Source organism: Argiope bruennichi, chromosome 10 (assembly GCF_947563725.1).
Source record: "Argiope bruennichi chromosome 10, qqArgBrue1.1, whole genome shotgun sequence".
In the NCBI taxonomy this organism is placed as follows: Eukaryota; Metazoa; Arthropoda; class Arachnida; order Araneae; family Araneidae; genus Argiope; species Argiope bruennichi.
The window spans coordinates 42,897,308-42,921,071 of record NC_079160.1 but is presented as its reverse complement, the minus strand read 5'-3'; the positions used below and the strand labels follow the sequence as shown (position 1 = coordinate 42,921,071).

General features: G+C 24.2%; 2 protein-coding genes across 3 annotated transcripts; one reads left to right on the top strand and one right to left on the bottom strand.

The window, feature by feature from the left end:
* Nucleotides 1-27: 27 nt before the first annotated feature.
* On the bottom strand, nucleotides 28-9,109 carry LOC129989490 (elongation factor Ts, mitochondrial-like). The gene is made up of 6 exons (XM_056098061.1): nucleotides 8,926-9,109; nucleotides 7,899-8,046; nucleotides 6,336-6,464; nucleotides 4,818-4,937; nucleotides 3,403-3,604; nucleotides 28-1,997 (listed from the first exon to the last, which is right to left on the bottom strand). Exons 1-6 carry the CDS (start codon nucleotides 8,931-8,933, stop codon nucleotides 1,543-1,545), a joined length of 1,062 nt encoding a protein of 353 aa, XP_055954036.1. The 5' UTR covers nucleotides 8,934-9,109; the 3' UTR covers nucleotides 28-1,542.
* A 212-nt stretch (nucleotides 9,110-9,321) lies between these two features.
* Nucleotides 9,322-23,372, top strand: LOC129989043 (UDP-glucose 6-dehydrogenase-like). Of its 2 annotated transcripts, none has more exons than XM_056097355.1 (13): nucleotides 9,322-9,405; nucleotides 10,576-10,745; nucleotides 10,850-10,987; nucleotides 11,287-11,451; nucleotides 12,845-13,042; nucleotides 15,503-15,650; nucleotides 16,404-16,498; nucleotides 17,867-17,997; nucleotides 18,080-18,175; nucleotides 19,676-19,716; nucleotides 20,294-20,385; nucleotides 21,237-21,422; nucleotides 22,490-23,371. In XM_056097355.1, exons 2-12 carry the CDS (start codon nucleotides 10,587-10,589, stop codon nucleotides 21,405-21,407), a joined length of 1,434 nt encoding a protein of 477 aa, XP_055953330.1. In that variant the 5' UTR covers nucleotides 9,322-9,405; nucleotides 10,576-10,586; the 3' UTR covers nucleotides 21,408-21,422; nucleotides 22,490-23,371. The 2 variants fall into 2 exon arrangements, with proteins under 2 accessions (XP_055953330.1, XP_055953329.1); XM_056097354.1 differs by lacking the exon at nucleotides 9,322-9,405 and adding an exon at nucleotides 9,439-9,560 and having other exon boundaries at nucleotides 22,490-23,372.
* The last annotated feature ends 392 nt before the right edge of the window (nucleotides 23,373-23,764 follow it).

The following is a 23,764-nucleotide window of genomic DNA, read 5'->3' as shown; positions in this document are numbered from 1 at the left end:
AACCAGTTTAATTCTATGGATTGAAATTCCATAAATGAATGTAGACAGAAAGTCCCACTAAATTGCTTTCTAAACTTTTCCTTCCTTAAACTGTCATATAAAACCTGCATTTTCAAGATATATGAATAAAATGAACATGAGCAATCTTCTATAACTAAATTTTATTGCTGATAATTGAAATAGAATATTTTCTAAAAGAAAAGAAATGAAGATAGAGTAGTTAAATGATAACTACGAATGACATTATTAAATAAAAAATGACTGAATAATATTCCAATAAACTGAAAATAACAGAGTTTTAATAATATTTAAGAGAATTTCAATAAGAATTTATGAGTATACTGCATAGAAAAATGTATCTCCATTTAGATAGTTTTAAATTACATTATCTTGTATGTGTGTATGTATGGGAGGGGGTCTTTTATTTGGTTTAAAAAAAGATTTCATTCCAATTAATTGTTAATTTTTATATTACTTAAGTAAAGTAACTGTTTACCTTATTAATCTGTAACAAAATAAAGGTATTACATATTTTCAAATACAATTATCTTCCATACTTATGTGCAAGCAAGTCAGCTTCAATTTCACCAAAATAGAGTTAAGATGAAAAGTGAAGGAGGAAAGAATGTATGCTGTCCTCCAGAAAAAAATCTTCTTACTGGTCCATGTATCAGGCCACTACAAAGTAAATTTCTTCTAAAAGGATACTCTTCGTTTTTTGAAACGAATAGTGCCACCCATATTTTGTTATCCTTTAAATGTTAAACAACCTTCAAATTAAATTTATAATAAATTTAAAAATAGGCTACAACTAAATAACACAAATAAGCCAAATACTACAAAGGGAGAAATGTGGTGGTTTTAAATTGTAATTTTCTGTTTACAAAGCTAAAATATAAGCTTCATTTCAATTTCCCTCTATATACAATATTATGATAGATAGTTTGTGTGTGAAATCTTTTTTCTTAGAAGTACATAGAATATAACAACATTTGTTGAAAGAAAGAAATAGTTTAATAATCACCGGTGTGCTTTGGTAATCGTAATATAAATTTTTAAGTGAAAAATGCTTCCTTAATATGCAAGAACAATTGAGGAAATTTATCAAAAAATATTTTCATACAACTTATGAATCGGAATTTTCAAATATATTCTGTGATTTCTAAAGAGAAAAAAAAAATTAGAATCTATCTATCTTTTTGTAGTGAATCTTACTATAATATATAAAAAAATAAAATTACAATACAATATTTCTCTCTCTCTCTCTTTTGTTTTTGTTTTTTTGTAAGCATTTTTTTCTTTCTATTCTGTGTGATTAATAAAACTCAAGTTCCAAAACAATTTTTTTAACACATTTGATATTATTAAATTAACAATTGCAACCTATTCCAGTAGAGCAAATATTTCATACAATACTATGTCTATGTATTTCTAAAAAAGTCTTACTATAAACATTACTTTAATAAATCTTAATTCCAACAATTCACATATATGCTTTTTAAGCTTCAGGACACATTTTTTTTTTCTTTTCAAATAGTCCATTTAAATTCCCGCGCTAGAAGCTTCTTTAGCTTCAGCATTTTCAACAGTACTTTCTCCACATTCAAAACGCTCAAAATCTACAATTTCAAGTCCATTCTTGAACAATGTTTCACCAACACTTGTATTAGGATCTAACAAAAATGGTTGAAAGAGTAATCTTGTTTCTTCACTGTCTTTTAAGTTAGAGGTAACAGTGTCTTGCTCTTCTGTTTCTTGCTCTGATTCATCGACAGGTTTCTCAGCATCTTCAACATCTTGTTTTCTTGCTGTAGCTTCAACTTCTTTCTCCTCTGGTTTTTCCCCTCTGGTAAAATTTGCAATATCTTTTTCTGTCAGTTCCCCAACAGATGCAGGATTCATTCCAATAATATGCTGACAAATATTAAGTCCTAAATTTTGCACATTTTCTTCACTTGTTTTGTTATCTTTGTAAACTAAAAGGGTACCATATTTACCTAAAATGAAACAATCATGTTAGTCTATTTGTCCAAGAAAACATTAATTTAGTAAAAAATTATATTAAAAAAAAGGACAGCTTAATTTTTTTTTAAATGCAAAAATTAACTATCCATTAATGCTGGGAATGTATACACTTGGAATTTTGAACCAAGGACAAATGATGATATTTAAGGTAGCAGCCCTTCTCCACACTTCTAAAACAATTCAAAAATTTGGATTTAAGAATGTTTAGGAGAACATGGCTCATCCACCCTGTGTTTTTCAGTACTGAAGATGAAATATGATGCAGATTTTTTTTATAAGTGTTCAGAGAAATTCAACTTTAATGGTACTACAGGTGTTCTAATCAGATGATAGATTTGTTTAGATTACTAAAACATTTTTATTTGAAATTAGTCATCTCAAGTAATCAGCTTACTCGACTGGAGTACATTTATGCTTATTTCAAATAAATTATTTGGATATACCTTCATGTCCATTTCACTAAACTGTTTGACAGTAAAACTGCATTATTTTAATTGTCTTATTTAAAATTTGTTTATTGTGATTGTGAACCTTTCTAATGATGACCAGTTCCATATGATCATAGTGCTATCAAAAATGCAAATGCCCGGTTCATCATTAAATTTTGCGATACAGCAACATCATTAAAAAAAAATTTGTCTTGTAAACTACAGAATCCTTTTTCTTAGCCTTTAGTAGTGAAAGAAATTTACATGATTAAATTTTCATGAAGTAATGAAAACAGTTTGAATTTCAGTGTAAGAATATAATATATTATTCAAAATTAGGCAAACAATATTTTTTATAAAACTGTCAAAATTCAGAAAAAAATTTGGAAAACTTAAAATTCATGCCATTAAAAACAGAAATTTTGTGAAATAGTATAAAATTCATTTCTGAGCAATATTTTTAGAAGTTATGGCTGAGCTTAATTTTTAATCACAATTCTAACTATTTCTTTTCTTTTTTTTTTTTTAATTTTTCACATATGAACTTTCTAATATTCTAATGTATATAGCTGCCAAATTTGATGTCATAGGTTTAACAGTTTAGCTTATAGAGCATCAACATTCTTCATTATTGGTAATATTAGTAACATTTGTTTATATTATATCACTAATCTGCAATATTAGTAATATTTTAGGATAACCAAAAATCTATTCACATACAAAAAGCATACATAATGATTTTATATTTATGCTATTACCATAATTGTAATGAAATAAAAAATAATGTAAGTCAAGAAAAATGAATTGAATGTATACATTCAAGCATTTAATTTTTCAAATTAATAAGAACCAGAAATGCAAATATATAAAAGATATATACAATAAAAAATAAAAACCATTTTTAAAAAGTTATTGGATTTTTTTTTTTTTTTTTTTCATTTAATCATACCTAAAGATCCACCTGATAAGGTTGGACATGGAGTACTTGGATGAGATAGACTACTCAAGTGGTGATTATCTGCAACTTTATAACAAACAGCTCTTTTAACCACTGTTTTTTCATTAAACTTGTAGAGTGCAGAGCTGACAAGTTCACTAACACTCGTTGAATCACATTTCATTTCACTCAGTTGTGCTTCATTCAGCAATGACTACATGTTTATAAAAAAGAAAATATATGGTTGATTATTCAGTAAATTGAATTTATATCCTATAAAAGGTAAAATGCTGTAGCATCACATTTTTTCAATATCAAGGTAAGTTAAAATTAATGTTTGAAAGTTCCAAAGAAAATCTTTGATGTTCATTATGATGTATTAATAAATAAAAACAATGGGTAATCACAATACAGAAAAGATCTTTTATATGACAGTTTTGGAATAAAGCAAAACTCAAATGAAATGGCAGCTTTAAACACAATTTCACTTTATCACAGTGGAAGAATCAGAAAAATTCTTATTTAACATGCAATATGATAGTTGGCATCTCACACAAAAATTATGGAAAGCTTCAAGCAATATTATTAAGTGATGATATCTTCTAAGGACCACGTTCTGTAAAGTGAAATTAGGAGAATCTATAGAGCAAGTAATAAGAAACTATTTTTAAAAAAATGTAGATTTAGCAGAAAAATGTAGAATCTTAAGCTATGTTAATATGGATTATGCACCCACATACTCAAAGAATTCAAATCACCATTAATAATAATATGATTACTAGCAAATACAACTTCTTTACCTAAAATCAAGAAATTGTGGCTATATAACACAAGAAACATTAAAAAAATCAATAGAAATAATTTTGAATAATGTTATTATAAGTAGTAAAAATAATAAAGTAACCAAAGGAAGCATTATTTTATATACATTATGTAATATTTTTAAAAATTGCATTGTTAAAGTTATTTCTTCTAACTATAAAAAGGTTCCTAATTTGCATAAGTTCCTTGCTTCACTTACAAAGATTCACATAGCAAGACACAGCATCAAGATCTTCACAACAACATTAAATGTAGATTATATTAAAAAAAAATTGTTATTTGTAAAATTTTTATTGAGAAATTACAAAACAAAATCGTCTTAACATGACAAACAAGATTGTTTAGTCTAATATTATATATATATATATATATATATATATAAAGATAATCTAGAATGGTGTTCAGAAATTTTTCAACAAATTTTAATACCAATTCATTTAATTAAATATACTTTTTAATATTTCAGTTACATGAAATATAAAATAATTATCATAAAATGCTTTTAAATGAGTATCTTAACCAGCAAACAGTACAAAAGTTAAAAATGATCATTTTTCTCAAAACAAGTTGTAAATATTTTACTAAGAGAATAAAATTATGCATACTTTAGTTATATCTCCTGTTACTGAACTGGCACTGATGTGGTTCACGCAACCAGACATAATATTTTCAACAAATTGCTGAAATTCAGCATTTTTTGCAACAAAATCAGTTTCACAATTGACCTAAAATTAAATTTCCAGGTGTTAATGAATTTAAAAAGTACAAGGAAAACACAAATACAAAAGAATAAATAGAATTTTGTTTGTATAAATTCAATATTTATTCAAAACAACACTATGCAGATAAATAATTTAAAAAAAAAAAACTGTATCACAACAAACAATTATTCTTAACAATTAAATTGAACAATAATTATTATAAACTATAATAAATTAAATGCAATGATAACAACTGACATGTCTTAAAATATTTTATAAATTATATTACTGAAAAATAATTATTTTGCATTATATAAACATACCTTCACTTAAAAATTCTTTGTAATATGTGAATATACATAGTTACATATATTTACACATTACAAAAATATATGTAGAATAATTGTAATATGTAAATATATGTACATACATTTTTTTAAAAAATCTTTACTTTTAAAAAGTCTTTGTTTAACTAAGATTTGAAAAAAAAAAAAAAAAAAAAACATTCATACAAATCAGCAAAGTAAAATTTAAATTTACTATTTCTTTCCAATCAATGGCATATATAAAGAAAGATATGGCTGAAAACAGCTAAATTTGAAATAATGAATGGATTCATATATGACTTTTTAAAAAATGAAAAAAATAAAGAACAATATAAAAAAGAGGAAATTATTAAAATAATTTGCAGAAAGTTGTATACAAATAAAGAATTCTTGAACAAATAAATGACAATCCAATAGTAGAATTTACAAAAAGTCAACATTAACTTATTCACAGAATAATGCCAATATTTTCTAACAAGAGGATAATGTAAAAATGACAACATTATTTGCAAAGTTAAAAAGAGAAGTATGATTAAAACTCAACACATTAACATGTTAAAGACAGTTAGATTGAATAAGATTATGTTATATTTAATGCAGTAAAACCTATTTCTAAAAGCTTCGAACATTAAAATATATATAAATAAAAACTAAATTTTGTGTCAGACCATAAATACAATTCATATTGAATTCAACCCCCAAAGTTATATTAGATCCCTTTATTTAATCAATTACATCTATTATTCCTCGTGATTTAATAATAATAATCTAAAGAGAAATTTTTCAAAGTTTTCAAAATGCATATATAAATAACACATAGGTGTACAATACAAATGGAAATATAAATATGAATTTTAAATTATTTATTAGATAAAAAATCAAGGCCAGTAGCTTATAATATATTCAGAGTTTTATTATAAAGATGGTGACAATTTCTTATTCTGACATCAAATGCTAGATTGAAGTATGATAAAAATTCAATAATTTTCTGCTCGATAGCACTAGATTATATTGTCAAGAAGATCAGGCTTTTAACAATCCTGCATGTCTTATAAAATAATGCTGAATTATATATTCAAAAGAAGGAAAGACTTACTTCAACCATAACTCCAATTTTATCTTTTGAAAAAACACCAATCAAACCTTGAGAGGCAGATCTAGATTGAATTTTTGCCCACTTTGCCCAACCTTCCTGTTTTGCTTGAGCATGAAGCCATTCTTCAGCCTACAAAAATCCGTTAATCAAAGTTGTTAAAAATATTGTATACAAATAGTAACAAAACAGATGTAATGTAATCCCTTTTAGAAATTCTTCTTTCAGCAAGAAGAGACAAAAGGAACTCTGTTTATACAATTAAAGGATATAAATATGCTAAATCTAAGCTAAAAATTAAACCAAGAAAACAGTTGTTATAGCAAAAAGGATTATAATAGATCAAAACTAAACTTTTATTCATACATTAAATTCTATAATATAGTCTTATAATACTGGCTAAGAACTAGACTTAGATCAGAAATTACAATGGAAAAATACATATAAGTTCAGAGAGAACAATATTTATTGAAAGTAGAAAATCAATTCTAAAAACAAAAAAAATTAATGAAAAGTTTGCAAAAAAGGGGGGGGGGTGTGATTATTACAGGTTTTTTTGACATCAAACTTCAGATTTTCAAAATTTAAAAATGTTTCTAATCTATTTTTTTTCTTTTTCTTTTTTTTTACTGAACTTACTTTTAGTAGCATTATATACTCATTAGCTTATAGTTCTGCAAAATCTACTAGAATAAAGTTTGAAATAAACATACAATTTAATTTCTTCTTTAAAAAATTAAACAGAAAACAGCAATGACAAATACTATTTACTTCAATATTTTCCATCTATTAGCAAAGCACATTCTTTATGTATCTAAAATCGTTTAATTCATAGTTTAACCCAATACCTTTTTTTTTATTTAGCTTTTTTTATAGTCACAATAGAAAATCAAGTTACTCTATAATTAAACATTCTTTTTCCAAGATAAAACTTGCTGCTACCCTTATTTGATACACTGATATACAGTTGTCTCATTAAAGTTATTTAGAAGGAGTTTCTCTAAAATATCTCCATCTTGAGAAAGATGGGCATAATACAAAATGATATCAACTTTCGTAATTATTTCATAAAAATAAAAACAGAAACTTTAGCAGCAATTAATTAATAAGAAAACAGAATAATTTCGTTAGATAACAGTTTTTCCTTTAAAATGTAAGCTTTTATTATTTTCACAGGGACATGCCAAAGTGTTAGTATCTTTGTTATATGGCTTCTTTATGAATGAAAAAAAAAATACATATATTATCTTATTTATGTTTCATACTGATTGTAGTATTAAAAAATTACAAAATAACTATTTACTATTGCTATAGAAAAAGAAAAAAGATTTAGTTTTTATGAGACAAATTAAATCAAGCTACTATTTTCTCTTATGAATATTAAAGAAAAGATCGTAAGAAGAAGGAATTATGATTTTCTTTCTTTCTTTTTTTTTGAAATCTACTATGTGTTTAAAATTATCTTCCTTGGAGTCATGATTCATTATTTAAGAAATTTCATCAAAAAGTAAGGAACTGAAAACTGATAGATGAATTTAACCTCAATCATTTTTTAAACCAACTTACTTTAGAAACATCATCAGGGAACAGTTCCAAAGCTTTTTTACAATTGGCTACAGAATATCCTGTGGACTTTCTCAGTTTACCCAAGGCTGAACTTCGCCCAGCTGACATGCATACTTTACTAGAATGATAAAATCGACGACTGATCACTCTGGAAAAGAAAAATTTCTTATATAGTAAATAATACTAATCACAAAGATTTAAATGAAAAATCTTTTTTAAACAAATAAAATTGCAGAATCTCAAACTTAACATTACAAATAAGCACTGATTATAAACTATCAGTAAAAAAACAGAATCAAAAAGCAATAAAAATTATTAGAAAAACAAAAAATTGATTAAAATTTTTTTAAACCTTTAAAAAAGTAAAAAAAAAAAAATATTAATATATGGAACATTATTTAATTTCTAATTATCTTGTTTCTCAGTTTAATAAAATTATCTTAAATTCAAGCAATATTTAATAATTTTCAGACTTGAAAAAAAATTCAATTACTAGCATAACTTAAATCTCAGCATAAACAGTATTGTAGATTAGTTTATTTTGAAGCAATAAAAGTTATCATTTTTGAAAAAGATAGTATTATAATAAAATAATATATATTTTAAAAACGGCTTAAATGACCATTCCTTCATACTGTCTTTAAAGCCTTACTGACAACATCTCAACAAAATCAACATTTGTCAGAATATTAAAATTATTACATAACCAGTATAATTCTGTACAAGACTATGTTACTATTTATGCAATAATATAATAATATGTGATATTTATACGGTATATATATTAAAGCTTTCAGTGCTTCAAATAATGAGAATATAGCGATTTTGACATTATGCATCCTTAAAATATTTTTACAGAGTAATTCGATCTTTTCGGCTGTTATATAAGAAGTGTTATAATAGTGCTAAGAGAACTGAAATTATATAGAAATCTATATGCATAATAACTCTAATGTATATCAAGAAATGGTATTATATATATTTAAATGTGCATATAATAATTTCATAATTATGTATTTTATCTCACCCAAACATGATACCGGTAATTTCTGTTAATAATAATCAACAATTTAAAACAAATCTTCGGAATATTTAAAGAACAAGCGATAAATCTGCTGTTCGAAAATAAATCTTATTTTCGGTAGTTAAACGAAAGGAAAACTTATTTATTTCCAGAAAAATGAACTTGAACTAGCGGTCTGCTCTGATGCAATTTCTCCTGTATGAATAAAGTTATGGTCACATTTTTAGACTAATTTAGTGATAAGTTTTTTCATCATATTCTTAACAATTCTCTTTTTTTTTCAAAAGCAATTTCTATCGAATACACTTCTATTTTAAATAAATGTATTTATATTTGCATTAAGTATAATAACGAAATTTTATCTCAATTAATTTTTCTCAGCCAATATTTTTTAACTGTCGGTTCATACCTTGACACGCTTGACGTCAATAGTTGTCTGCTAAGTTTCGGTAAATTCTTTTGGTCACTTTTTATATTGGTGAAGTAAGTAATATAAAGTAATTTCTATTTTTAGTTTAATTTCTTTAATTTAGGAAAAGTAGTGGTTTTGGAAGTATATATATATAAATTACCGCCACTTCTTTCAAGTATTTTATGAAAAGATTCTAAATACATTAATAAATCCATTTGTGAATATTGTAAGTCTATATAAAAATTTAAGTACTGGATTTGTATCTGTGCTATTGTTTGATGTCAATTAAAGTTTATGTAAATTGTAACTCAGAAATTCCTCTGTTGTAAGATACCGTTTTTCTGTTGTATTAAGATTTTAGATAAGTGACTCATCATTAAAAGTAACTTAAGTAATGTTTGCTTTATATGTTGCTTTCTGAAAATATACATAAATAATTAAAAGGTTAGAATTCTTTATGAACAATGTAATAAGGTTTTCTTATTAAAATACTATTGTCATAAAGTAGTCATGCATTTTTATACTCTTTTTCATGTTTTGATTAATTTAGAGCTTCTAGAATGCTATCATCTGAATATTATAACATATGTTTAACTCATACTTTACAGGATTTATTATAGATCTTAGTTAATGCTTGTATTTGTCATAATATGTCAGAAAATTTATTTAAATTTATACTGACTATAAAACATGAAATTTGTCTCAAGAGAGCTGAGTTTTCAGGAAATATTTTGTTTACTTTTAATTTAGTGCAAGCAGACTAAAAAAGAGATTAAGTAATTTTAAACATATGACACAAATACTGTGGATTTTTAGGATTAATTATCCTATTAGCCATTAAATGAACTTTGTCTGAAGTAAATATTCAAAGGATTTTCATTTCACTCCATTATCAAATAATAGTTATATTTTTATAAGAAAAATGGTAAGCATAAGTTATGAAATTAGTTTTTTTAATAAGTGTGCATGTATAAAAATAGGTATTATCATATATATTCCATTTAAATTTTTTAAATGAAGTATAATCATGGTATTGAAAATTATTTGAAAAAAAATCATTTCAGTGTTTTTTTTACAACTGTGGAGAAAATTTAAATTGTATGGCTGGAATTTAAAATTTGTTTGTTTTATAATATTTTAAAAACAATCTAAATTAGAGATTAGTATAATTTTTTTCTATTACTCAATATTCAAACCAATATATCTGTGTACTTACAATAGAATTTAACATTCTGTTGCAGAAAATTTCACCATGATGGTAAAACAGATTTGTTGCATTGGTGCTGGATATGTTGGTGGTCCTACCTGTAGTGTGATTGCTTTAAAATGTCCAGATATAAAAGTTGTTGTAACTGACAAAAATGAAGCAAGAATAAAAGCATGGAACTCAAATGAATTACCTGTTTATGAAGTATGTATAGAAGTATTGATTTTCATGTTAAATGGGAGAAAGGCAGCAATTTATTATCTTTTCTGTGAAAAAAAAAAAGCTAACATAGATATTTTATTTTGCAGCCAGGCTTGGATGAGGTTGTTAAGGAATGCAGAGGTCGTAACTTGTTTTTTACAACTGATGTTGATACTGCTATTAGAGAATCGGACTTAATTTTTATTTCTGTCAATACTCCAACAAAAACATTTGGATTTGGAAAGGTGAGTATATTTGTAATCATAAATAGTAGCTTGATTATAGTTATTATGAAACAGTAGTAAAAGTAACTTCCATCATCTGAAACAATGAAATTAGATCATATAATGCAGCTTGGTGTTGTAAGTGGTACACTGTTCACTGTTTGTGCAGTGGTAATAATGTAATCTGTGTTATAATGATTTACATACTGACAGCTGTACAGCTTATGAAAAAATAATTTCATTATATTTATAAAATTTTAAACATGATTGATTAAAAATTTATTTATTTCCATTAAAATGCTTATAAACTGTATACCTAGGGCCGTGCAGCAGATTTGAGGTATATTGAAGCTGCTGGGAGAAGAATAGCAGAAGTTGCTAAAAATAATAAAATTGTTGTTGAAAAAAGCACTGTTCCAGTTCGAGCTGCAGAAAGTATTAACAGCATTTTAAGAGCTAATACAAAACCTGGTGTATCATTCCAAGTAAGGAAATATTTTGTATTTATCTTTGTTAAATCTTGCTTGTAATGTTTCTAAATGAATTACTGAGCATAATCCAGTGAAGCATGTAGAACAGCACTTGATTATTCTTTCCTAATTAATTCTTGCTTATATGCATCTCTGTTGTACATTAAACCTCTAGATTGCAAATGTTCTTCATGTGATGGCATAAAAAATTTTATAAAGAACATGCTTACTCAAATATTATCATTATTATGTCACCTTATTTCAAAATTACAAGGTTCCTTTCAAAGTACCTCTTGTGATAGCCATGATCTGAATAAACTCTATGAACTTCTTGTCATATAATCATGGAGATAATAGAGAAATTGTCTATAAGACTTTGAAGTTTGAGCATAATAAAGTTGGTTATTATACAAATGTCGACCATTTTGCAATCGTTACTTTTTTTCTTATTCGTCATCTTTGAAACATTTCTTTAATACCTGTAACTGAATATCTCATGTTCTTCCTGCATGGGCATCATGTTTTTGTGTGGATTTAGCCACTTCCAGATAATTCCCATTTTGATCTCAACTATGCAAGCTGCAATTTTTTTTTGTTTGTTTGTTTGTGTGTGTGTGCGTGTCTCACACTCTCTCTCATTAAATTTTCAAATAAAGTTTAAATTTTTTAAAAAAAATTGTGTTACTTTATATTGATGAATCTCTCATATGCATGTGATTTTATTATCAGGATCATAATTACATTACAACTGAACTTTAACATAAAATAAGATTCTATTTAATATTTGTTGTCTATGGAATGGTCTATTACTAATATATAGAATTTAAAAAATGAATGACAAATTATGTGTTATTTTTAATGTGATTCCAAATTATGTGACTTATTCCCAAATCGTTGGATAAAAGATGTTAAGATAACTTAACTGGCATTGTTATGTAGAATTACCCTTTGTCTTATTTTTTAAAAACAAAAAAGTTTATATATATTTTCTCAAATGAACCTTTTATATAATTTAGTTTTGTCATGAATAAATATAACTTTTTTGGTATAATAAGTATATTTTGCTAATTTTGTATGTCCAAATTAGTACAATATATTTATTACAATTATCATATTATACTGCAGATTTTCAATTCATTAAATATATAAAGATGAATCATTTTGAAACTTTCTGATTTCAAACTATCCTATATAAGGCACAAAAATTATGATGTTTGGTAATTTAAATAAGATTTCATTTTAGCTTTTGAGAGAGTTTATATATGAATTTATAGTTATCTAATTTTTTCTATTTCTGTTAATATGATTTTGAATAATTTGTATACAAGACACATACTAAAAATTTCATTATATATATTAGATCCACACTCATATTTATGATTTTAAAACTTTTTGTTATCAAATGTAGGTTCTTTCCAATCCTGAGTTTTTGGCTGAAGGATCTGCTATCAATGATTTGTTGCATCCAGATCGTATTCTTATTGGAGGTGACCAGACAGAAGAAGGAAACAAAGCAGTTCAAGCATTATGCACAATTTATAAACACTGGATACCTGAGAATAAAATATTGACAATGAATACTTGGTCATCGGAACTTACAAAATTGGTAAGTTCATTTAAAGCTGTATAAAAGTTAAATAATTTATTGGTTCTGTAAAAATTAAGAAAACACTTTTTTTACACCTTGATATGCTATTGTTTTCATATATATGCATAATTCTTACTGTTGTAACACTGTTTTGTATATAATAAAATAGGATTTACAAAAAAATGTATAATTTTCTTTAATTTTATTCGCCTGTTTAATTTAGCATTTAAATTTTCTTATTATAATTGTACAGTAATAATATAATAAGAAATATATTTATATTCTTTAATTAGCAATTAGAAATGTTTGAGTGGTGTTTTTTATGTTTACATTTTCTTGTTAATTTCATTTCTATGAATTATTTCAGTTTTAAAAATTTAATTATTTATAGAATTCATTTTCATTTGCCTTATTATATCAAATGGAAGACTGTGGTTTTCATATTGCTTTATATCAATTTTAAAAAATGTGAATTTAGCATTTATCTTAAAAGATTTAGAAAGAAAAAAAAATGTTAAGAAAATAAAGAAAAGATGAAAGTGAAATAAAAGAATTAAAAGAAATTACAGTTATCTGAAATAAAATGATAAAAAAAATTAATCTATACTTATAATAAAGCTCAATGTGTGTGTGTCTGTGTGTTGCGCTCTACAGGCCAGACCTTTCGACCAACAGCTACGAAATTTGGCACGTGTATACCTTGGAGGCCGGAAATGTGCACCTCGGGGTTATTTTTTTGAATTTTTAATTAAAATTTTATTTATTTAAAAAATAAGCGAAATTTTGCCGGGTTTCTGCTATAACTCCCGAAAATATTACCACCCAAAAAAGATTTTTACATCAAGTTAAAGATCAAAAATTTCTCTTTTAAATAATACCAATGTTTTAACATTAAAATTAAATTTCTATTTTTAATTAATTTTTTTAACTATATTTTTCAACAATTTTTTTTGTACGATATAAAAATAAAATTTAAGCTGCACCAGCACGTTTCGCATTCATGGGGAAAAATAAGCTTTTTTCAAAGTGTTGCCATCACATTGATTAAAGCTCCAATTAAAAATAAATTAAATCTTTTTGGAAATGAAATCTGCAAAAATATAATTTTCGGCACATGTCTGTAGGAAATGAAACAAATATGAAATATTATTTTTTATAAAAAATAAATTCAAGAAAATTTATTTTATGATCTTTTACACTATCTATATCATTAATCCAATAAACCAGTTTTATTTTAAGGCAAGTTTTGTTTAATATGAACAGGATATCCATTCAAATCAGGGACACACAGCTAATTTGTAAACTTTTAGTAATAGACACAGATCTTTTAAAATGGTCTAAATGGAAAATGATTATATTTTATGTAACTTGATCCAATAAATGCTCTAATAAATAACGAATTTTTGATTTTACATAAAGCGTCTGCTGTTGAAATCATGTTTAACAAAATGTTCTCGAAACACTAATATTTTAAGTAAAAAGAGTTAATTTCCAATCAATTAAATCAATAACTTAAACTGACTGATTTATGAAAATTTGAATATCACTATTCAATAAAAAAGGATAATTTTAGATTTTTCCTTGATCATTTCAAAGAAAATAAGCCAATCGGCGCTCAGGATTAATTGGCCTAAGATTATGAAAATGTTGAGTTTTTCTAAATTTTTAACATTCAGAACTTCATAAATCAGTCTTAGTTGATTGTGGAAAATAAAAACATTAATTCATTTATTTAAAATTTGGTGTGTCCAGAATATTTCTCGGAATATGATACCTTACTGCATTAAATTTAGATTTCATAATTTTTGAAATATATTTATAGACCGGAATGAAATATTATTATTGATTTCATTTCAATCCTTTTAAAAGCAAAACTAAAAACTGAATTTTATGCTGAATCTGAGAAATTTTTGTTGAATTATTTTTTGAGATATTACATAAATTATGAAAAATATTTTGTAGTTCACATAAGACTTAAATACCAAGTGATTCTGTTTGCAGTACTCGTATTCAATAATAATAAATAAATAACAATAAAAATGATGAATAAAATAAAACGCTTGATTTCATTAAAAAATATTTTTATATTAATTACAATCTCAGCATTTCCACTTTAAATTAAAGTTGAAATTTTACCGGAAATGACAACAAATTAGGAAAATATATATAGTAAACGATCTAAACAACAGTATAAGTTTGGTATGACTATCAAAATTTGAAGATTAAAAATGTTTTGTTTGAGAAGCTATTAAGAGACAAGTTACTGAAAATATTTAATTGAAAATTGTAGCGAGCGGTAATACTGGTGAACTGGCTGGTCGCCAAAGGCGGCTATTAAATAATAAAAATAATAAACTAAAATAAAATAGTTATTCAGAATTATGAAAAATGTTTCTTATATTTTTCCTTCAAAGACTTAACATAATTTCATAAACTAATAATTAAACATAATTTTTATTTCATAAATTCTGCTTGCAGGCTGCAAATGCATTTTTAGCTCAGAGAATATCAGCCATTAATTCAATATCAGCAATATGTGAAGCTACTGGTGCTGATGTCAGTGAAGTAGCTCATGGAATAGGTACTGATAGCAGAATAGGACCAAAATTTTTAACTGCAAGTGTTGGTAAGCTATATGCATGGAAATGATTTTAATTCATATTTTATTATTTATATATATTAATATCAGAGCTCTTTCATTTTATTTGATATTTAATGTACAATCTGTTTTTGAAATGTTTATATAAATTTCTCCAAATCCATTTCTGTTTTATGTATATTCTGTACAAATAAAATATTTAAGTAACTTCAATATCTGCAAAAATTTTGTTATCAAATCTAATTAAAAATTATAATGTATATTTACATTCTAAATTATTTTGATTGCATTTTAAATGTTTTTGTCATCAGTAACAACCACAAAATAGATATGAATTTTTTAAGATGTCAAATTTCTAAAAATATTATAAAAAATAAAATATATATGCAATCTGTTTTTGAAATATTTATATAAATTTCTCCAAATCAGTTTCTGTATATGTGTATTCTGTACAAATAAAATATTTCAGGTAACTTTAATATAGATATTAGACTACAAAAATTTCCCCATTATATGTTATTAAGAATTATGGTGTATGTTTATATTCCAAATTATTTTGCCAGCATTTTAAAGTTTTTGTCATTAGTAAACAATCACAAAATAGAAATAATTTTTTAAAAAATGTCAAATTTCTAAACATTTTTTAAAAAATGGAATAAGATGCTTTAGTATAAGTCAAATGTTATTTATTAGTTCAAATTTAGCTATAATAATTTATATCAATATTTATAATAGTTGAGATATTATATTTTTATTTAAAAATTTGTTTGTTGTTTTTAGGTTTTGGTGGTAGCTGTTTTCAGAAAGATGTCTTAAACATTGTGTATTTATCCGAATGTCTCAATTTACCAGCTGTGGCTGCATTTTGGCATCAAGTATGCTTCACCTTAGAATATCAAATCATTGTGAATTAAGAACTTTTTTAAAAGAAAAGAGAACTATTTAAAATTTCGGATGTTTTTCCAAGAGAGATCATTAGTAAAATACTGAAATTCATCAATATTGATGAAGACGTTTTTGATTAAAAGATTCACTAACATCTTATAAGCAATAAAAGTATTCATCTATAGTTATCTATATTTTCTTTCCCATCCAAAAACAGGTTTCAAGTGCTAAAAAGTTTAAAACACTTTATGATCAATTATCTAAATTCCACAGGTTATTTGTAATTTTTTTAAAATGATTACTTGGAAATTGTTGTTTCAGCTTTTATTCTAGTTTTTATTAAATCTATCATTTAATGTTGATTTAAAGCACATCTGAAATATGAAAAAGTTCTATAAATATATATTTGCTAGATACTATTCTAATTTTTTAAATGCAATTTTTAGAGGATATTTTCTACTCTCTGAAAACTTTCAATAGAAAATATTGTTTAATTAATTTGCTCAAAATTATAATGTGACTGTATTTTATTTCATTTAAAATTGCAGTGGTTGTATTAGTTTTTTTACATTTAATAATTATAAATTTACAGTTATGAAATTACTAAAATATTTAAATTGCTATTTAGGGAGCATTTTATTTATGACAAATAAATTGCAATAAAGCAATGCTTTGTTATGTTTCATTTTTTTAAAATGTGAAGTAGGAAAAATTGCCCTACTCTTTGAAAGTTGTATCCAAATAATTTATTAAATCAACACTATAAATTATTTTTATATAACTACTTTTAGTTCTAGGTATGAGATTTTAAAATGAATAATCTATACTTTTTTTAAAAAAAATCTGTCCCTAAATCTTTGTAGATTCATTTACAGTTCAATTAAATTATTCAGTTTATGCATAGAAATAAAAGCTTATTATTAATTTTGTAACTCAACATAAGAGATAGAAAAGCATCTCTAGTCACTTGGAAGGCTTAATAACATGTTAATAAGTAAATTATTTAAAATTCAGTTTTCTTAAATAATTTCATTGTTGCCTGTTATGACTTCTTTAATGAGGAACAATTATTTCTGGTACCCTATCTGGTTCCATAATTCAGAGTGACTTAAATTATATATATTGATACAGAGTAACTGAATATATATTATATATATTGATACAGAGTAACTGAATATATATTATATATATTGATACAGAGTAACTGAATATATATTATATATATTGATACAGAGTAATTTGAAAAGCAAATAGAACCTAATGTAGAACAATAATTTTTATTATAAGTTATACATTATTTAAAAAGTAAAAATCATTTATTTCAGTATTTAAATAGTAAACATTTCCATTCTTTTTAGGTTATTGAAATGAATAATTTTCAAAGAACAAGATTTGCTCGTCGAATTACTGAAAACATGTTCAATACAGTATCAGGAAAAAATATTGCAATTTTTGGTTTTGCATTTAAGAAAAATACTGGTGATACAAGGTAAATGTTTATTTGATTTTCTATAGGATTTTTAATGTGCATATCTTTATATATTAAATTGTGTACTTGTACTTTTTTTTAGAGAATCTCCTGCAATATATGTTTGCAAGCACCTTTTAGAAGAAGGTGCAAATTTGCACATCTATGATCCAAAAGTCCACGAACAACAAATATTGTTGTAAGTTTCATTCTTTATAAAATAAGGGATTTTCTTTCATTATATGTTGTATTTCTTCTTATAAGTAATAAAGAAAATAAATTAAATCACTGTATTAATCAGCATTCAAATATTTTTTTTTATAAATATTGAGTTAAAAAAATTCTCAAATATATTCTTTATAAAAACTTTATTTCTATTGTTATTTTTCTTATTTATTTTTTTTAGCAAACTTTAGGTATGATTCTTTTTAAATCTGATTATTATATAAGTTAAAAATTTTAAAGTCTTTAATGATTGACCCTAATAAATAATCATAGATTTAGCCTTTTTTTGAAAGGAGGAGGTTTATGTTCAATAAAAAAGTAGTGGACTGTAGTTTCTAAACAGTTTATTTCAAAACTCAATAAAGATATGCTAATTAAATTATTAAAGCATTAAAATATTGCAACATTGGTTCACCCCTTCACTTAGTAGAGAAGCATCTATTTCCTGGCTCAGCTCGCACCAGAACTCGAAACTGAACTGAGGGGTGTCCTCTTTTGTCATCCCAGGAGGGACTGGCACTGCAGGTAACCTTGAACGAGGACAGGGGGGGGGCTATGTTTTTAAATTTTTATATTTTTGAATTGGCTAAAATTTTGAAGAAAAGAATTTTTTTATTATCATAATTTCTTTTTATAAATTTATAGTTGCAATATGTAAAATAGCTATATGGTATTTGTAGTTTCCATATACCATATGTTATCAAGATTACCCATAAAAGTCTAGAAAGCATAATAATAATTTTTTTTAAAACTTTTCATTTCAACTATTGGATACATCTGGTGTTGTTTATAATATTTTCATGTATTTTATTAATAAAAAAATCAACTGTTTAACTGTCTCAAAATCTTCAATATGCTTCAGTATTTCTGAGCAAAATTTTAGGGGCTTATAGCAAAGGTAATAATCTATATCATATGCAAGGGATTCAAAATATATTTAATATTAGCTTGGTTTTTGAAACTTTCTATGTAACGTGCTTACTGTAGAAATTTCTTTATCTAAAATAATACATATAAATATTAAAATAATTAAATAAATATCAACAACATTAAAATATTTTTAAAGCATCAAAAGTGCCTTTTTTATAAATTATTAATAACTTTTAAAGACTAAAACAAATTTAACTAAGCCTTAAAAGCTGTGCTTTAAACATAAATAAAAGAAATGATTAAACATATTTTTGTTCAATAGAAATAATTACACAAAAGATATAATTTTTTTGAATATGGAAATGAAGTTTCATTAATAAAAAAATAACTTTTAAAGGAATGATCATAGAACTATCTTTTTTTGCTTTGTAATATATTCATTTTTATTTATATATATTAAAATGCTTATTTCAACTGTTATGGTTGAAATTTATTCAAAAATGTGTGTCCAAATATAAACAGCAAAATATTTGTAGTAAATGGATTAAAAAGTAAATATATATTCAAAATGCTTAGGAATTATAGCATATTTATTTTGTTTCAGAGATCTGACATATTCTGAAGGAATTGAGGATTCATATAAAGGTTTGTTTCTATTTTTTTTTCTCTTAATTATGAATTTTATGGCATTTATATGGAATGTATCACAAAAATTGATAATCTTGAGCTTTAAAAAAAACAACCCACATATATTTTAAAGCAGAGAATGATGTATTTTAATATTACTTTTTATTTCAGTAAAGTTATTGAAATATCTTATTCAAAAGTCGTAATGTGATTAATTTGAAAATCAAAATAAAGAATTGAAAACAAAAAAGATCAAAAAGAAGAGTGGGACAAAGAGACAAGAAGCACTGCTATAACCAATATAACATTTTTTTTCTTTTTTTCCTTTTTAGTAAGCATGAATAATTAAAATTTTTATTTTGTGAAAGGTTCTAAACATCTATAGCAAACATTTATTTTGAAGTCCTAAAAATCCTACTGAAACAAACATTTAAAATTTTATTCTTAAAATATATTTCTTTTAAAATAGATTCTTATTAGAAAATTGTTTACTTTTTAAAATGAATATATGTATTTTTTAACTTATGCTTATTTCTTGTATTATGTTACACTTTTCATTATTTTAATTTCTAACAAAATATCTTTTATTTTTCAGTTGAAGAACAAGTTTTAACATTCTCAAGTCCATATTTAGCTGCTCAAAATACTCATGCTATTGTTGTTTGTACTGAATGGGATGAATTTTTGGTAATAATTTTGAATACATATATAAAATTTAGTATTTTTCAAGATTTATATCTTTTTTTAAATATTCAGATATGTCCATATTTCTATTTAATATATTATAATTAAAAATTATAAAATAAAAGTGAGAATTTTATAAAAAGCAGGTGCAAAAAGAGATAATTAAAGCAAAACAAAACAATAATTACTTATGCTTTACTGTTTTATAATTTTTATTTATTTTTAATATGAAACATTTAAGATAGGTTTGTGCTGATATCTATCTCTACATCTTTGATTTATGATGCCTGAGAAACTCATTATGTAATTAAAATAACAAACTTTTAAATCACAATAAAAATAATGATATAAGTCTCAATTTGAATAAAGCAATGGAGTGTATAGTTATAATTAATTCAATTATTTATTTTTAAAACCTTGTTAGCCATTAGCAAAATATCTTAATTTAATATCAGAAATAAAATTCTAATTTTTTAAGTCAGAATTCTAATTTTAAAAAGAACTAAATATGAGAAAACATTATTATATCATGGATATTAATTAATTGATTTTCAATAAATGGTTTAAAAAAACTCCTTTCAAAAGATATCTTCAAAGTTGGTTGGATTGCATTTCTAAAAAGTTAAAATGTGATGTGCCATCTGATTCTTAAAATTAATAACTTTTATCAAGCACATCAAATTAATTATGAATTGCAAATATGAATGTATGAGTACAGTAATTACCATAATTAATTTTTGTATTCTGTAACAGTTTGCAAATACTAAATAATCTGTTGCATCAACCTGTTTATCTAATATATTATAAATTTAAAATGATTTCTTAAATTATTTATTATTTTCTTTTGTTTATAGGAATTAGATTATAAAAGGATTTATGATAGCATGTACAAACCTGCTTTTGTATTTGATGGCCGTAAAATGTTACCTATTGAAAATCTCCAGAATATAGGTTTCCATGTAGAAACAATTGGTGTGAAAACGAGTCGAAAACAGAATAGAAATGTGGCTGATTGTATCATGTGATGACAATGATTGAAAGTATGTATTGAATGTTTAGTATACAATATTCTTCATTCATTAAAAAGGGGGTACCTTTCTTATATTTTTAGTACTAATACAATTCATTAACCCATCATCTCACATTTATAATTAAAATTTTGATCTTGATTTGATGATTGAAATGATAAATAGTAAGAAATTCTTTAAAAAATTTGAACTTGTTAGCTAAAAATAAAACTTTAAAAAAATGGTATGCAACATTTCTCCACATGCATTCTTCTTTTTTATTTATGTTAAATTTGACTTGTAATTCTGATGTATTATTTTTAAATTCTTATTAGATGGCAATTATTATGAATCATGTAATAACAAGAATTCTTAGATTAAATTATTTTTATAAATGAAAAGATTTAGAATTATAGAAATAATATAAGCTATTACAGACATTTTCACATAATTTTCTTTATAAAAAAATTTATTAATTAATGTTTCCAAAAACTTGCAGTAATAAATTTGAAAGAGGTGTGTATTCATTTTGTGCTAATATAACAATTTAATTCTACTGATTTATTTAACTTTTGGAATTAGCATAGCAAATTTTAAAAAGTAAAGATCTTATTCTAATTTTATCTAATTAAAATTTCTATGATGTTGAATTTTAAAGTCTCCAAAATATATATTTTGTATAAACAATCATTATGACTATATTATTGCTATTTTTTAGCTCCGGATGTACCCACTTGAGTATATTGTCACACATCTCGTGTGACCACCTATACTAGATAATTTATAAAATATAATATATATTTCTAAAAGATATCAACTCACATTTAAATACATGAATAAAGCTTAATTTATTATTAATATTCCCTTTTTTAGGTTGGTTTGAAATTTTAAAAAATGTATTTCTTGTAATTGGTGCTCTTCTGTAACTAACAAAAACTGTTTTTATTAATATTAAATATTGTATAATTTTAAATCGCAAACTTTCTTCCAGACAGCATTTTGGAAGTAATTTAAATTAGAACTTTTATCTCTTTTGTTTGAGTAAATTTTATCATTTGAATCTATAATATATATTTATACATGTCATTTCTCTTTTCCAGGATTTAAAATTATTCCCACAGTGCCTTTTGAAATATTGACTTCGGCCAGTATATTTGAACTTCCCCACTTTCAGATTATTCAGGGTTATTGTTATCATACAAGAATAGGGTATAATCTTTGGTGCTTAAAATTTTTAGATGGTATACTTATTCCTTTTTTATTATGATTTGTAGAACATTTCTTTTATAACTTTTCTTACACTAGCACTTGAACCTCTTTTATGTATACTTATCTTTTGTACTTTATAGCACAGTTTTGTTCTACTTAATTTGCTGACATGAAAGAAAATCGAGTTAATTCAGAAATTTGAGTTATAAATTGGGTCTCGGCTATTTTTATCATTTTAATACTTATAGAACCTTTTTTTTTTTTATATAATTTTGAATACTATTCATTAACCTATATGTGCTGAAATTATAGAAAGAAAAAAAAATTCTTATACATTTATTTTTATAAGTTTGATTTGTTGTAAAAACATAAGGTTACCCTTTGGAAATTTTTTAATTAAGAAAAATGCTTTGATCACTATAAAAGTTTATCTTATTACCTAATTAAAATTACTTGGTGTTTGTGTATGTGTAATAATTTTTATATTGCATTGTAACTATTTTATTTTCATTATGTGGTAAATTTTTTGTATATATACATGAAAATACTCGACAAAATCAAATTTCTGCATTTATTCCTTTTATTACTCTTATTGTACATTAGTGCCAAGATTTACTGAGTCTTTGTAAGATTTAAAAATTATTAATGATCTTTTTAATGATGAATTTATTTTATAGTTTACTACCATAATCTCAGAAAATAGTTATTAATGATGAATACTCAAATTCTATCTTAAAATATGTATTTTAATATCTTTGTTGTACATAAGTATTCTTGTGTATTGTTAAAATTTGAATGGTTACTTTCAAAGTAATGTCTGTTACTCTTTTTTTTTTTTTAATAGTATTATCAATGATTTGAAGAATTGTAATCAGTAATCTTTCAAAAATTCTCTAGATCACTGGACAATTTATGGTTTAGAAATTTATTCTGCTACAATGTGTATTTATTTTTTGAATAACTCAAAATTCTTTTTATTTCTTAAGAATACTCATTTTTTAAAAATCAGTGTCATAATTTATTTAAGATGAAATAATAATGAAAATGTTTATTATTTCAATAATGGAAACTAATGTAACTGGATTTGACTTCACTATACTACTTGTATAATTTCTATCTTCTTCGTTCATTATAATTTAGTGATTTTTTTGTATGAATTATATGGA